Source organism: Leuciscus leuciscus, assembly GCF_965113295.1.
Source record: "Leuciscus leuciscus genome assembly, chromosome: 25".
NCBI lineage: Eukaryota > Metazoa > Chordata > Actinopteri > Cypriniformes > Leuciscidae > Leuciscus > Leuciscus leuciscus.
This window is the reverse complement of record NC_138724.1, coordinates 5,357,044-5,374,357: the sequence shown is the minus strand read 5'-3', so window position 1 is coordinate 5,374,357 and position 17,314 is coordinate 5,357,044. Positions and strand designations below refer to the sequence as shown.

Genomic DNA, 17,314 nt, shown 5'->3' with positions numbered 1-17,314 from the left:
AAATTAGCTCAGAGCAAGAAATTCAACTTCCCCTTTCATGCAACATTTTGTTTTCATAGTGGAAACGCTCATGTGGTTGAATCCACCTACTGACATAATGCATAATGTAAGTGCGCACTAGCCAGTTGTGATTTAAACTTTGACAGCTAAATAGCCCAACAATCTTATTTATAAAACCAAAGGTATTAATATTACATATTGTGATATTGATCCACGTTGAAAAGTACAAACCTTTCGATACATGCCAAGTGTCAAAATAATGTTGGATGTCCGGTCGCTGCTCCCTGAGGTACTTCTGAATCGAAGGATGGCGATCAGTGACAAGTGCACCAATCTTCATACCTTCAGATTCTAAGAAGTTGATGCTTCTCAAAAACCCTTCCAGTTCCATCCGAGGGCTTGAACCTACCTCATTACTCTGAAAGAATAAAATAATTTTGTTAGTCCTTCAACACATTAAATCTGTCCCGCTGGAGAGTGGAAGGGTCCAAAAAAAAGGGGTTTTTGTTATTTACCTGCACCAACTGAATGTCCACCACCCTGTTGTCATCCAAGCTCATCATTGTGTAGCTGCCATACTTTGCACAATGTCCTTTAGAAAAGAAGAAAAAAAAAATTACATAAAAAATGTGTTTGTTAAAAGTTTTATCACGTGTTATCGCCAGCAGCCTTTGGATCTAAAATCTTATTTTGAAATTTTTAATTTTAGGGTCTTATTGACTTCAAACCTGGTGAATCAGCTCTCATATCACCTCCCAGAACTATGGCCTTTCCAGACAGCTTTGCATGTTCCACAAGTGCCTTTTGCTCAGACCTCCAGTGCCACAAAATGGATGGTACGAGGAAAGCCTTTTGATGGTTAAAAAATGTCCTCGGACATATACATTCAAGGCGCAGAGCTGAGAGAACCTTAAAAAAAAAACAAAAAAACATTACTGACTGCACAAGTAGCATTTCAGAACTATGACCCATGAGATTTATACATAGCAAGACTAAAAACAGACCTTGTGAACTTGGATGTATGATGTCCCAGTGAAAGCTACTGCTGCTGACAAATGCAGATTGCCAGCTGGGATATGATGAACGGCTGGCTGCTCCACTGGGTTTTGCGGACACAGTGAGAACATATCTGTGCAATAATATTACACATTATCATCTGTTTTGATTATATATATATAAAATAATGTGTATATGTATGTGTGTATTTTTAAAGGTGTGTTGGAATTACCTGTGTGATTGACACAAAGGTTCCAATCACGAATTTGTTTACAGTGCAGGTCTGCGCACACGCCGGACACTTTTTAAATAGGTCCAACAAGTTCTCCTCGTACACTATGTATTTTACTGCACTGTAGAGGGGTTGGCAAACCCTATACAAAAAGCAAGACACATACACATTACTGTAAACTAAAGTCACACACACACACACACACACACACACACACACACACACACACACACACACACCATAACATCAAAATAGACTTACTTTTGACTATCCTCTTGAGTGGTATCAGGATCAGGATCAAATGTGGAATCCAAAGTTGTGGACTCCTTTATTGTACTCGATGAGGTGTCTTTGACCTCATCGATGCTATTATCCATCCGTGGCCTTTTGAGCGGTGTGGACGTTAGAAAAGGAGGGTCGATGAAGGCGCAAAGATCCTCAGTAGAGCAGGACACAGAGGGGCACATAGGTTTTACTTGAACCGCTGAAATTTTAACACAATGGGGGAAAAAAATCAATTAAATACACGTAGATAAATATTTGCTCCTAATATAAAAAATACACAAGTAGAATATAACGTTGCCTTTACTCCGTCGTTCCGGCTTAGGGGTGGAGAATGTCGCTTGTACACCAATGCTGGTCACAGTTTTGGCGGGACACTGTATTCCAACATCTCGTGTAAGTGGCTATTAGACGAATAAAACACACAAAGCGGCATTTCAGAACATCCATCTTAAACTTTACACGATTATTTCTAGTTAGTAAGTTAATTTGTTTTACTAACCTTCACGTTCGTTGTCGTTCCGACTGTGTACACCGAAGGGACAGCCGTGTCTGTCAAATGCAGAATTTTGACTAATCCCATTTTATATCGTATCAAATTCTTAAAAGATTCATCAGTGAAATGCCTTGCACACAAACGTGAATTCTCTGTTATTCCTCCTTCTTCAAAATGAAGGAATTCGAGCCAGCGGGCACGCAGAATTGGTTCTTTGGGGATAGAAAAGAGGACGTGAGGAAGAGCGCAACCAAAAATACACCTGACCACCATGTTGCTGGCTGCGATGACTGACACTGACAGGTTTCTCTGAGAGGCGGTGCAGAAACGAGACAGACGATAGCCGTACCCTCATCGGCTCTGGCCGCACCCTTTCGCCATGGCACGTGACCGAAAGAGAAGAGAGGTCGTTTCGATGGGGGAGGGAAGGGTATGTTTTTGATTAAAGATTATAAGGGTACATGAATTTTTAAAAAATAATGAAGTGCACAGATAAATCATTTATTATAAACACTACAATATTACATATAAAAAGAAGATTTGTCAAATTTGATTTCATGCCGACTTTAAGTGTTTTGAAAGTAGTTCTGCTTACCGCAGGCTCTACACTTTCTCATCTCTCTCCTGATCCTCCTCACTATCATCATCATCACTGGAGCTGATGAAGGGCAGAAAACATATATTTTGACACATTTTACAGTGTCTGCTTTAAGCTTTGTTCTATTTTTTCACGCTATTTCTCTGCACAATCCTTACGTTTCTTCTCCATCTCGCAGACTATTTTGACAGATACAACTGACACTGCTGCACGCTCGCTCACTCGTTTAAAGTTGTGATTGGGCCAGCCCAGTGTCAATCAAGAAAAGAACCAATGGGCCGCTGGCTGGTCTGTCAGAAAAAAAAAACTAACACTGACTTTTTTTGACCACTGCATTACACCGGCACAAACCCAGCACCGCCAATTAAGCAAAACAAAACGAATGGGCCGCCGATGTACAAATTTTATGGGCCGTTAAAATTTTTTTTTTTTTTAAGAAATAATAATAAAAATTATGTATGACTATGAGTATGAGATGTATCGGCCCAAAAAGCACGTCGGCCCACCGGGCATTGCCCGGTATGCCCGATGGCCAGTCCAGCCCTGATAGTATACTATTATGGAAAGGAAGATAAAAACACGGTCAGACAAAAAGAATTGAGGACAGAGTATTCACCTTATTCCGCCCCGCCCACTTTTAATACTTCGCGCTTCCGCATTTTGTCATCCGACTTCCGCTAAACTGACACGGCACATCCGGTAGCTATTTCAGTAGTTCGAAGATTGTTTATAGTTAACCAAAACTTGATCAAAATGACAAATAACGTTAATACCGTAAATGTTTTAAATTGGGAGCACGGAGAAAACTTTGTATGACGATCAGTTGGTCTCACATTGTCTCATCCATCGTCATTGTTAACGTGGCCAGAGGTAACGTTAACCTATGGGAATATTTAACTACGTCCTGTCAGGAGTTGATGGAGCAACAATGAAAAATGATTTGTAAATAAGAAGGAATGAGAATATTTAGGGTTAAGGATAGGAGATTAGGTAATTGGTTAAATATGAATGATTAAATAAGTTGTATAAAATCAGTTGTAAGAAGTGTTTGATGTTTTCAGGAAGCTAGAGACACCTTCTGCTGACCTTCATGTAGATACATTTCACCATTTACATTTCATAAGTAATAAACCAAGATGGTATTCATTTGCAAACTTGATGTGACTTATTCCTTCTAACTAGAAGACTTCATTCATTTAAGTTTTAAGGGGAATCTACAGAGCTCACATTATATTGTTTTATAATAAATTACTGACAGGTAAAATCTGGGCACATTGTAAAGGTTTATACAAATAACTATTCATAACAGGTCAAATCTGGTCAGATTGTAAAGGTTTTAAAAAAAAAATGATTCATAACAGGTAAAATCTGGGCACATTGTAAAGGTTTATAAAAACAACTATTCATAACAGGTCAAATCTGTTTTACAAGATTCACAAGAAGGACAAGTTTCACCTTCCTTTCATAGAGGAGATCGGTAATGGTGAAGCCTCTGTCTGCCATTACTTCATTGCCTGGAGGAAGTTATTAAGTGCACGATATTGAAGAAAAATTCGATATGCGATAACTCCTTAAACAATGCGATATTCAATATGCGATACGATAATGCTTAAAGTATATCAAATTAACTTAAATTAGATTTAAAATTATATAACCTACATATGTGTTTCACATTCTTTTTGTAACAAGAAAACATCCCTTCAACTTGTGAAAGTGAACATCAGTGTTTTACTGTATATAAGAAGTGTTATTTTAACATCAGTGTAAACCACAGGGTTCAGGTTATCCTACATTAGGTCTATTTAACAACAGAAACTGAATAATCAAATGTAAAAGTAAAACACTGCTTAGTTTTTCACTGTATGAATTATATAAACTGATTAAAGCTTATTAAAGCTAAAAAAAATTATGCATATTGCGATATATACATTTGTGATATTTTGATATATTGTGCTCTACATGTTGTGTTTGGAAACTGCTCTCTGAAACACTTCTCCTCCATGATGTCAAGCCAACGCGAAATCACCTTGCTTACAATGGACTGAGAAACACCAAACCTTTCAGCAAGATCACCCTGCAATAAATGAAAGGGTTAGTTCACCCAAAAATGAAAATTGTGTCAGTAATTACTCACCCTCATGTTGTTCCAACCCCGTAAGACCTTCGTTCATCTTCGGAACACAAATTGAGAAAAAAATAAAAAGAATGGAGTGAGACAGCTCTCAGTTTAATCAAAAATATCTTAATTTGTGTTCCGAAGATGAATGAAGGTCTTACGGGGTTGAACAACATGAGGGTGAGTAATTACTGACACAATTTTCATTTTTGGGTGAACTAACCCTTTAAGACGCCGCTTCATCAGAGTCATCAGGAGCTGATCCCAGGTGTGTAGCTGAAAGCTGTTGGTGTATGAACTGGTAAGGTGCTCGGCAACTGAATGGAACGCATCCAATGTCGACCCTGTGTAGAACTGACAAAGGTGGTTGTTTCTCAGCAGAGTTATGTACTATGGCACTGGCTCAACGCATTGTGTTCCCATTTCAGATGTAGGTGGCTTCAGGTTGAGTTGAGATATTGGAGCGTAGTTGTGGTCAGAGACAGATGGATCCTCCCATTGTGTTTCTGCATCACAGGTCTGGGGCATGTGGTTGTGATCATCCTTCACAGTTGTCCACTGCAATACTGACGCTCATCGATGTTCTATGGAAATAATATAACCATAAACATTTTTACATTAGTACTTAAAATAGATCATGATAATTCATTTATGATGGCACTCATACTAAGAACAGTGTGAAAAGGAGAGATGCATTAAAAACGAGACAGTATACACACAATCTCCTAACTCTACGTAGGTCAATATCAATATCTGAGTGAGAGATGTAGCTAGCTGGCCTCCTTACAGGAATAATGTGAGCTATTGTAAGACTGTAATGTACCATAATATATTGTACTATCGTGAATATTCATTCATTCTTTATTTCAGACCCTTAGGTCCATATCACAAAGTAAACGAAATATAAGAAATATGACATATATAGGTGGGCAATGGTAATCATGCAAGATTCGTTGTATTTTGTGAACAGCTCGTTACTAATCTTAAATGTATTCATAGAACGGACTTCATCTAACGTTAGGCTAACAAGCACATATATAGGTAAGTTAGGAAACAACAGTTAGGTAAGTTAAGTTAGCTTACCTGAATCTGACAACCTGTTCAGCACCCGCCGGGACTTCTTTACCAGAACATCGTAGCCGAGCCTTTACTCGGGGTAAGGGTGTTCGTCAGTCTGCTCCCCGTCCATAAAATGGTACAAAGACACATAAGAGTGCTTGGGTGAGCACTTCAAGTTTAGCGCCTTCCGCCACTGCCTCAGGTGCTCCTCCTCGTCGACACCCAGGTGGTGGTGGGTGTAAATCGTAAAGTACACCACAACATTCCGATCGCTTTAGCCTACATTGTGTTCGTAACACCTTTGGTTAAATTGTTCTATCCTCTTAATCCAATTGTTATGGCAGCCCCTAACTGAGCATATAATACTTAACATATTTAACCGTTACAACTATAGAATTACGCTAGAAACTAGCGTAGGTCCTTTCAGCCGGAAGTTGAAGTCCTGCTCAGCCGGAAGTAAGATGACAAAATGAGCGTAATGGCGTCGCCCTTGTTGTCATGGAAAATAAGGTGAATAGGCTATATAAAACTACATTTTTTAAAATGTTTTGGACAGTGAGAGAGAGTAAGGTGAAAGAAAAATAAAGAACAGTAACAATACTTACTTGAAGACAGTGAAGCTTTTAGAAGAAAGAAATGGAGAGAGAGAGAGAGAGAGAGAGAGAGAGAGAGAGAGAGAGAGAGAGAGAGAGAGAGAAAATGTGTGTGTGTGTGTGTGTGTGTGTGTGTGTGAGGAGAGCGAGAGAGAGAGAGAGAGATAGAGAGAGAGAGAGAGAGAGAGAGAGAGAGAGAGAGAGAGATAGAAATAGAGAGAGTGTGTGAGGAGAGAGGCAGTAAGAGGAGTATAGGAGTGGCTCTTAAAAGAGCCGTTGGTTTTCTTATGACGAGATACAGGTAGCGGTAACAGGGAAGGATGGTAGGTAAAAACAGGAGCTGTTGGACAAAGGAAAACAAAAACATAGTTAATTCTCTTGCAGAAAGGCTTCCTGGATTTGTCATATTATAGATGCAGAACTGTAACAAAATAAAGAAGATAACTGTGATTCTGTTATTGCACAATGGATATTCAGCATGTAAACTGCATTTATGAACAGAAGCAGTGTGTTGTGATATATGAGGTGGTGAATGCATCATTAATATGCTAAATATGAATACATTTTCATGACCTCTAAAATAATTTGTGATTTGTGCTCTTGATGCACCTGTTATTAGTCATGTGTATGGTTACCGTAGTAAAACCATTGTTAATTGTTTTAAAGACTGCCACTGTTGTACCCCAATAGGTAAAACTTTTGCACATTTTCTTCTGACAGATTTATTAACAACAATTACAGAACATAACACAATCCATTTGAACTTTAACGATCAATCAAAATAAAATTTCCAAAACTAGCTAAATTCTAGTAAATATTACATGTTACATGCTACTTTTCAAAAGTTTGGGGTTGGTAAGATGTTGAAAGAAGTCTAATCTGCTTACCAAGGCTGCATTTATTAGATCAAAAATACAGTAAATCTTTGTTAAAACAAATATTGTGAAATATTATTGCAATTTAAAACAGGCGATCTGGTTTCTATTTGAATATGTTAAAATGTAATTTATTCCGGTGATCAAAACTGAATTTTCACCATCATAATTAGGACAGCATTTACATGAAATATATATATGTGTAACAATGTAAAAGCCTTTACTGTCACGTTTAATCAATTTAATGCATACTTTCTGAATAAAATAAATTCGTGCTAAATAAATAAAATTACTGGTTTAAAAAAAACACCCTAGGATCGACATTTTTTATGTGTGGATAGATCCTTTAGAATAGATAGGCCTACAACATCAGTATCGATGTTTCAGGAACGAAATCCGCGCATATAAGTTATCATCATCATCATCAACATCATCAACAAGCAGCGGGGTTTATCTAAAGTTACTTCCCATCGCCCATAACAACTTTTTATAAACGTAATATAACCTAATATGCAGTCACTGCAGCTTTCTGTGATTAATTAATTAGCCAATTAATATCAATTTCTATTAACGTTATTGACGTTTATTAACGTTATTCTATTACCATAGATTAAAAAGCTCCACAGTCCACACACACACAAATATAACGTTAGGCTACAGCAACGTTCGATTTTCTTAAATTACAGAACCATAATAAAAAATATGGCTTTGACCGACCTGAACGACGCGGGAATTTTGGAGAATGCAATATATCGCTTCTCTATTTGGTCCGTGGGGAGTTGTTGGCATTGAGGAAATTATCGCCCCCTACTGATACTCAACCTTCATTTCATGCGTGTCATTTTCACGCCTTGAGGAGGCAAAGCGTGACATTGACACGCATCCGCTAGTGGACCAGCGAGAGTATTACACGCTTCAGCGTGATACCGGGTTGACACAAGATAGGCATTCATTTTTCTCAAGAAAACAACAACTCACCTAATGCTGTAAACACACAGAGAGCCCTATCAGCTGGCAGTATTATTTAAGGTTAAAAATAACTCAAATATAATACATATAATGCATTTTTTTTATTATAATAACAACTTTATTTAATGATGTAAGTAGTAAATATGTAATATAGTACACATATTTAAATAAATACTCTCTATAGCTCTTTGTTTCTATAGCCAACTAACGTGCTATAGCCTATATGGTCATCAAATGGCTTTCCTGAGGTAAATGTTATGTGACATAATTGTTCTCCAGCTGTTTTATTGACCCCTTTGTTTGATTGATTGGTCGATATTATGTATGAGGAATATACATTTCGGTAAGTTGTACTGTATCTTTCAACAGTGTTCATTCGTGTTTATCTACTGTTAGCTAGTAGAGATGATCGGGTCACGTGCCGCTATCTGTCACGTCACATTTACAAGCGCCAAAACGGCATTTATTGTTTGAATTTCGTAATAAAAGTGACAGAATCTGAGAGCTGAGATTTTTTTTATATCATAAGTAACCTGCTCTGTCTAGTCTTCGCGGTTTTTGTGTGTGAGAAAATGGATGTGTGGCGTGAGAGCGTGTGAAAAGTGTCAATTGTGTGTGTCTCACGGTGAATGCGTGAGAGTTGGCAGCTCTGCCTTGCGGCTAAGGTGCTGGAGCAAATTTATATAAAATTAACCAATGATTAACATTTTTGTATCGATGTTTGAATATGTGTATTATAATTTGCATAGATATGCATTAGAATGTTGTTGTTTTCTTAGTTTACCTTTCAAAGCTTTGGCTATATCCTCATCAAGCTGGACATGAGTGTCTTTTATCCTCTTGTCTGTCGTCTATAAAGCACTCTATGAGTTACACTGAACATGAGATTAGAAGAAGCCCAACACAACTTACAGTGAGCAAAGTTCAATCAAAAACTCACTGATATAGTTATTTGCAGCAATAAAGCGACCTGTGAGTATTAGAGGGTATGTTGTATATGTTGGATATTGATAATTGTGGTTTATTTAAACCTAGAGTATTTCCTATGAACGTGTCTATTGTGGTCACGGTAACATATTCATCTCTGTTAAAAAGATTTAAGGAAATTAGAAGTTGTGCATAATATAGTATGCCAGGACACTCGCAGGGCTGGACTGGGACAAAACAAAATCAGCCCTGGCATTTTGGCCCAGACCGGCCCACTACATATGATCATAAACACCAACCATCTTTTGCACGCCCTTGAATATATACACCAACTCCTATTCTAGTAGGAACGAGCGAGAGTTAATAGATGAAATAACAACAAAAAAAATTGTAATTTATTAAAGCAATTGAACTATACTCCACAGTGATGAATCCTAAAACAAGCTATAAGCGGCTCTGGCAGAGCAGTACCAGTGTTTCTCACAGGATTTTTAGTAAAACTGTGGTGGGTGACCTCGGGTCCTCCAGGGGGTTCGGGGGCATGCCCTCCTCCGGAAGAAAATGTTGTGCAGTTTAATGTTAAATTCATCAATCTGGTGCACTTTCAGAGTTCAAAATTAAAAGCTCCAACCCATATTTAGTGTGCCATCTGAACAAAGAAAAACTCAAACCTCTTTCAGTTATAGTCTGGATCTACTGAAGGGAGAGTGTTTTATGGGGAACTAATTAATAGAAAACTACACAGTAGATCCTCAACAACACGACATAATGGACGGCACTTTGTGGAGGAGGAAAAAAGTTATTTATGACCCACAATATTTCTTGTATAAAGATTTAAATGCAAAAGAAAAGGTATGAGAGACGGCTGTTTTTGTCATTTGTATGTTTTAATTTAAAATGTTTGCATTATTAACATAAGTACATGTTTAAATGTTTTGCCACTTGCTTGAGCAACTTAATATATAAATCTATATAGAAGTAGGCTAATGCATTAAATAATACTTTTATTTTATTTTTAATGTATTCGTTTACACGTGAATAAGCTCTACGTCTGTGAAATAGTGTAGATCTATATAGGCTACTGTGTACAAATAGAATCGCAAATGCTGACAAAACTTTTTATATTATTTTATAAAAATGCTGATAAAAAAATAGTGAATAAATCTTGTGTTTGTGGTAAAGCCGTGGATCAGTTGCGCACTGCAAACGCAGCATCCGTGAACACACAATAGTGCTGCTCCTGCGACACATACACACTGCAAATGGAGAAGCCTATGTGTGAAACAGGCGTAATCATATGAATCCTGTGGTTTCCTCCAATTCCTCTAAAGAGACACGATCGCTCTATATAATCTAACGGTTTAAATGTTTACTTCTAAATCTAATCACACTCCAGTAATAGGGCTGGGTTTCGATTCAAATTTCAAGAATCGATTCGATTCCGATTCTCAAGATCTTGAATCGATTATCATTATTCGATTTGATCCGATCTGATCCGATCTTCGGGATTTAGATAAGTGTTTTTGAAAAAAGCATTTTTTTCCAACTGTTACCTGAATTACAGGACTGTAGTTATGCAACATATCGATACTATTATTATAGACATTCAACTGCAAATAAATGGAGTATTGATGGTTGTAAAGAACAATCCCCCTTCCAGAGTGATACAACTGCTTTCACAAACTTGCACTGGTATAGACGACAGAGGACGCAGAGGTATATCAGCAGCAGTAGACCGATTATTTAGACGCGAATCTGATGTATTATTAAAAATGACATTAAGAATTAGGGCTGCACGATATTGGGAAAAAATGACATTGCGATATTTTATTTTTCTGCGATATATATTGCGATATGAAATCTAATCAAATTTTTTCTTACAAACAAAAATGGGGTAAGCACACTTACATTCTCATTTTAAATGATTTAAACATCAGAGTATTATTTAAATTAGAGTACATTATTTGTTTGTAACTTTAGGATATGGTTTGAATTGTTAACATATTAACTAACATGAACTTACCATGAGCAATACTTTTGTTACTGTATTTATTAATCTTTGTTTATCTTAGTTTATAAAAACACAGCTGTTCATTGTTTGGTAATGTTACTTCAGAGTGCATTAACTATGTTAACAAATACTGTACAACTTTTGATTTCAACAATGAAGGCTATAGCCTAAATGTTGAAATTAACAATGTTGTAGAAGTGCAGTTTAGTAATAGTACATGTTAACTAATGTAGTTAAATAGTTTAATCAATAGAACATTATTGTAAAGTGTTACAGATTTTTTATACACCAATTCAGACGTCTCGTGAGTTCAGTGTTGGTGTTGGACAGATCAGTTGTTTAAACCATTCATTAAATTGAATCGGTTCAACGGAATCATTAGTTCGCGAATCGGACGTGTACGGCACGCGTTGTGTAATTATCTCTATGGTAATTATCTTGGCAGTTTAGGATATCGCACAAGATTTGACAACACAGAAAAAATTTCATCACTGGATAGTTTTTTTTTTTTTTTTTTGACACCATCGTGTCAATTCATTTTGATTAATATGCGCGAGGGAGAGAGAGCAAGACAGCGCTCGTGTTATTTGAAGACGGTGAAAGTGAGCGCGCGCGCGGCCGGGGCAGGCTTTGCAAATTGCTTTGCTTTTGTCAAGCTCGTCCTCTGCATTGCTTCTGAACCCAAAATGGTGCCAGATCGCAGCTTTGAACGTTTCTGGAGTTTTCAAAGCAACCGCTTGCTTAACGTTACTGACCGCCATATGTTCGTTGCAGGGTTGCCAACTTTGGTGATTTGGCTGGAGTGAGATTTCTCCGCCCAAATATGCGCATGCAGCGGCCATACTGGAAATTTTGGCCGGCGGTCACTACTGACACCACCACAAACCTCTTACCATCTTAACCTACACCGACTACATTAATTTCCCAATGTTTGATGTTTTTGTTTTGATAAGTTTCTTTTTGTTCACTGTTACTTTGACTATTTGATTTATTATGTGATTGTTATGATCAGGGCATTGCTGAAAGAGAGCTGTAAGTTCATCAAGCTCCCCTGAATAAAGTATGGTTGATTAACTAAGGTCATATTCTATGAGGTTAATGCATGGGTGAGGACTACACATGGCATTGCATCTATTCTACTTTATCGTCAACTCATGATCTGATTCAATAGGTTGTGTTAGTAAACTGAGGTTAATACATGGTTTTGTTTTTTGTTTGCATAAAACACTGACCTGAGGTTGATGCATGGTGCATATTCAAGAAATTACTATACATTGGGCCCTTATAATGGTCCATTACCCTCCTGTCTGTCATAATTTTGCTTTGGCTAATTTTACTGGGAAAAAAATAGTGGGAAAGTTTCTTGAAAACCTTCATTTATTTATAAGGTGCTAACAAAAAGTATTTACAAGTGTTTGTCACTTTACAATTTGTCTTTACAACAAATAAACTGAATATGAGACCATGTCAAAATTTCGCATGGTTTCTCTTAATCACTGACGTTTGGCCTGTTGTAACGGGTTGTGGCAGACTTAGCATCTTTTATAATCTGAGCAGGGGGCTCATATTTGTAGCAGGGCTCAATGTCACTCATTTTGATAGACATAATGGATGAAAGTGTGCCATCAAGAGACAGTTTATTCCGTGTGTCTGTCTTGTTAAGTCCAACCACAGAGAAGGTACGTTCAGCATCAGCGTTAGAATGTGGCAGAACCAACACTAGCTGTGCAACTGTTACCAGTCTTGGGAATTGTAGGCTTCCACTTATGCGGTTCTTCACAGTGCTGAGATAGGCCCAAATTCGATCCATCCGGTGGTACTCTCCATGTGCACTCTCTCTGACAACAGCATCTCTCCAGATGGCATCAGGGATGTCTTTTTCTTCCATCATCTGGTACTCCAGGAATTCATCATTTAAGTGGTCCTGTTCCCTCAGCTCGTCATATGGCAGGAGATGGTTGAACCTAAACATTAGAGAAACAGAATGAACCATCACTTGTATACCAACTCCTAAACTTATTCCACCTTTTCTCCACTATAATGATGGTAGGATGGATACCTTTGAACAAAGTACTGCACATAATCCACAGCAACATCCGTTTTCTGCTTGAAGTCCACAAACTTGGCATACTGCAGCACTTGGTCATTCAGAGGCAACTTGGCCAAGGCATACTCCACTGATCTTATGAAGAAACTTCTTGCTGCCATGTGGAACTTCTTAACAGCCTCAGGGGAGACATGACCAGCTTCAATGAGTCTGTTCAAGGTGGTTCTGGTTGTGAAGCCGATGCCAAGCTGTGAATCTACAGGCATCACAGAATACACAATTGATCACCAAGAGCAACTTAAGACCAGCCAACAAAGTATTAAGATAACTGTATTTTGTGCCCTCATACTGACCTGGGAGTTGGTTCTCTTCATTCATGATGTCCACACTGACCACATCAACTGTTCTGAAAGCTCCTGGCTTCAGGAATTTTGACATCAGTTTCTTTATGAAAAACCTGATCTTTAGTAAACAAAAAACACAAAAATGTTATTCTACTTACTTTTAAGCAAAGCAACACTGGGATGGCTCAGAAATAAAGATTCAAGTCCCATGTAATAATCTGTAATATTAACTACTTGCAACATTGAGTGTTACATACTTGGTCATGTAGTAGGTAGACAGAGGGGTCTTGACGTTGGAAGAGAAGGTTGAAGTTTGTAAAGATGATCAGTGTGGACTGATAAAAGAGCAGGTGAATTTCAGTCATTGGATCATCAAACAGCACACGCAATCGGACGCACCTTGCTTGTTTCTCATCTGGAAGTAGAAATACACAGGCAAAAGCAAAAATATCAATAGGAAACTAAGTAATTATTAATTGGAACATTGATGAAAAGTTAATTTAGGCTAGTTCAATAATTCTGAAGTCTAATCAGAGAATGTCAAGACTCAGAAAACTTTTGCATTTATGCTCATTTGAGTTAATTAGCAATAATGATTGCTTCATAATATTCTAATTTTCTGAGATACTCAATTATGTTTTAAAACCTGACATATTTGACATATTGACATATTTCACATTGTGTATAATGAATCAATGCAACATTGAATTAAGTTATTGAATGAAAAATGAACTTTTACTCAATGAAATTCATTGATCCCTTCTTGTACATCTTGTAATGTTATACTTTACTCAGGATAGGGTTCCATAGAAAGTGATATTCTGCCAATAGGTTTATTAAGCATACACTAGGTCAATACTTACTGCAGCTTCCAAAATAACTCCTGAGTGCAGCATATAGGCGTAGAATACGGGTCACAACCTGCTCCAGACTCAGCCACCGTGTGCTCACATGAAGCAGCGTCTCCATGTAAGTCGTGTCACAGAACACACAAAACTCTGAAATGATAAACCATTGATTAATGCAAATGAGCAGTTCAATGTATTTAAAGGGATTGTAGAAAGGATGAATTACGTATTATACCTTGTTCTTTGATGTTTAAAATAAATGTATTCTACTTAGATTTATCGATAAGCTCAAATACAATTTTACAGTCCTATTACCCATTACATTTAGGCTGGGTATTGAAATGGTCTGTTTTGGTCAAATGGCCCCTCTTTAGCAACAATTACTGAAATGTAGTTAAAAATTACATCATAAATGAGGTGGCTGAGTTACCATCAAGTTTATTCTTCCGTTTGGTGCTGCTCTTGAACCAATAGCCCACATCCACAGCCATGTCTTCAATATCAAACCCTGTGATCTATTTTTTTAAAGGCAGATATTAACACAGTTCCCAGAAAGCATGCAAATGCTGTATGTAAATAAATATTTTCCTTTGGAGTACATTTTTGTAATACATGTCTGGGACTAATTTCAGTATTTACCTCAGTGTACACTGCACCAGCAGCAGATGCATTATTGTGTACTATGTGGCACGGGCAGCCCAATGTGAACAAGGAGGGGTTTTCTTTCAAAACCCTTGTTTTTATGGAGTTTCTGTCTCCCACATTCACACTGGCATTGTCCACAGAAAGGGAAATGCAATTAGTCCACGGTATTGAGTGCTTCTTCAACACTGAGTCGATCTTGGCAAAAATGGTTGCTGCAGTGCCACAATGCTCTCCTTCTGTTACCCCCATGTCCAGGAATCGGTGGACCACCCCATTCTTGTCAAAGGTCTTTATAGTAATGGGATTCATTTTCTCCTTCCCTGAATTCACAATAATATAGTTAAGTCAGGCCAAAGTTAGTTGCAAAAGGTACCCAAGAGAAAGAATTAAATGTCACCTGTGTCATTGGACCCATCTGTTGAGAGACTGAAAGGCTTCTCCCTTAAGCATTTCACAAGCTCAGACAAAAGATAGGGACTGACTGCCCCATTAATGATGGCCGATGTTTTGGTTCTCGCTGAGGAATATTTCTTTGCAATTTTTGAATCTGGAAAACACTCCCTGAAAAGAGGACTAAGATGATCAGCGAATGCTAACGGAATATTATGGTTGACCATGGCCACCGCAACCTTGATCTCTGCCCTCCTAGTCTGCAAAATGAGAAACATAATATAGTTATCTTTAGTACATTAAATATATATAATACATAAAAATATGTAATTTAACATCTGAAGTTGAACATCTGAAGCCTATGTGAGCACTTGCATGGATCTTAATTTACTAATCACCTGAGTCTCAAGTTTCAGTTCATCAGTTCTTGAACAAAATAAACTGTGTATTCTCTGGGAGCTTTCAAGACTTTTCTGTTTTTTTATGTGACCGTCACTGGTGATGTGACTCTGCACATCCGCTCTGCCTTGATGACCACACTCCAGCTCGCGCCTGCAGATGTCACACCAGAAATGGTGCTGGGTGGTGCCAGGTTTTATAAAAGGCCACTCTGTACTCCAGGCACTACTGAATTTTGTACTGTACTTTGCAGCTCCTGTTCTGGCCCTTTTCTTGCTTGAATTTCGACTGACATCCTCCTCGTCATCCTGACAATGTCCCTCTTCCACCACCACCCTTGCCTCAATCTAAAAGGCAGGGTTAAATCTACATAATCACATAGCATCCTTCTTTCCAATTACACAATTGTGACCCTGGATCACAAAACCAGTCTTATGTTGCACGGGTATATTTGTGGCAATAGCCAACAAAACATTGTATGGGTCAAAATTATAGATTTTTCTTTTATGCCAAAAATCATTAGGATATTAAGTAAAGATCATGTTCCATTAAGATATTTTGTAAATTTCCCAAGTTAAATATATAAAAAAATTATTTTTGTGAGTGAATGCAGCACTATTGCCAATAGAAATGGACAAGTTTAAAGGCGATTTTCTCAATATTTCGATTTTTCTGCACCCTCAGATTCCAGATTTTCAAATAGTTGCAAAGTCCAAATATTGTCCTATCCTAACAAACCATACATCAATGGAAAGCTTATTTATTCAGCTTTCGGATGATGTATAAATCTCAATTTTAAAAAAATTACACATAAGACTGGTTTTGTGGTCCAGGGTCACAATTATTCATGATACAGTAGCCAATTATACACACACTACTCTGCAGAATAGCCGCTACACAAATCTGAAGCCTTGTCTCACACCTACCCCCCATCCCCACCAGAGTCAGATACCTCATATACCATACATTTATTTTTTATACACACACCCCTGGTCCCCAACCCCCATTTTTAGCCTACCAGAAAAGATAGGCTATTACCTTCCTCGCTTAATGCTTACACATGTTTATCATCTAGGTCAGGTGTAACAAATAATCATCTTTGAAACCAATTAGCTTACCTGCTGGTGAGATTCTGTTGTCTCAGTCTCCCCAACCTCCTCTCTACGTTTGTCCGGCGTCCTCTTTCGAAAATATGTCAGCAAACTCATCATGATCTAACAAGGAGTGTTATAATCCATTGTTAACCCCGTTTTGTGTTATATCTATGACTTTCATTAACGTTACACCTAAACTTTAACGGTACCGACGTTTCTTTGCTTCGCTAAGAGTTTTAGTATAATGTGACTTTCTATCAGACAAAGTTTAGTAATGACATACAGTTGAGCAAGTATATCGTTTTGATAAATTATATGTTTCTTACCTAGATAACCACCATTCTGATTACATGTCACAAACAGGCCACGGTTTTTCTTGGCGTTTAAGGTGAA

General features: G+C 37.7%; 1 protein-coding gene across 1 annotated transcript; it reads right to left on the bottom strand.

The window, feature by feature from the left end:
* Positions 1–12,643: 12,643 nt before the first annotated feature.
* Positions 12,644–17,297, bottom strand: LOC309489968 (uncharacterized protein; the record flags this gene model as incomplete). The annotated part of the gene is made up of 9 exons (XM_082158923.1): positions 16,946–17,297; positions 15,436–15,688; positions 15,033–15,358; positions 14,824–14,908; positions 14,409–14,543; positions 13,803–13,960; positions 13,555–13,663; positions 13,214–13,457; positions 12,644–13,118 (listed from the first exon to the last, which is right to left on the bottom strand). Exons 1-9 carry the CDS (start codon positions 17,036–17,038, stop codon positions 12,644–12,646), a joined length of 1,878 nt encoding a protein of 625 aa, XP_082015049.1. The 5' UTR covers positions 17,039–17,297.
* Positions 17,298–17,314: the final 17 nt, after the last annotated feature.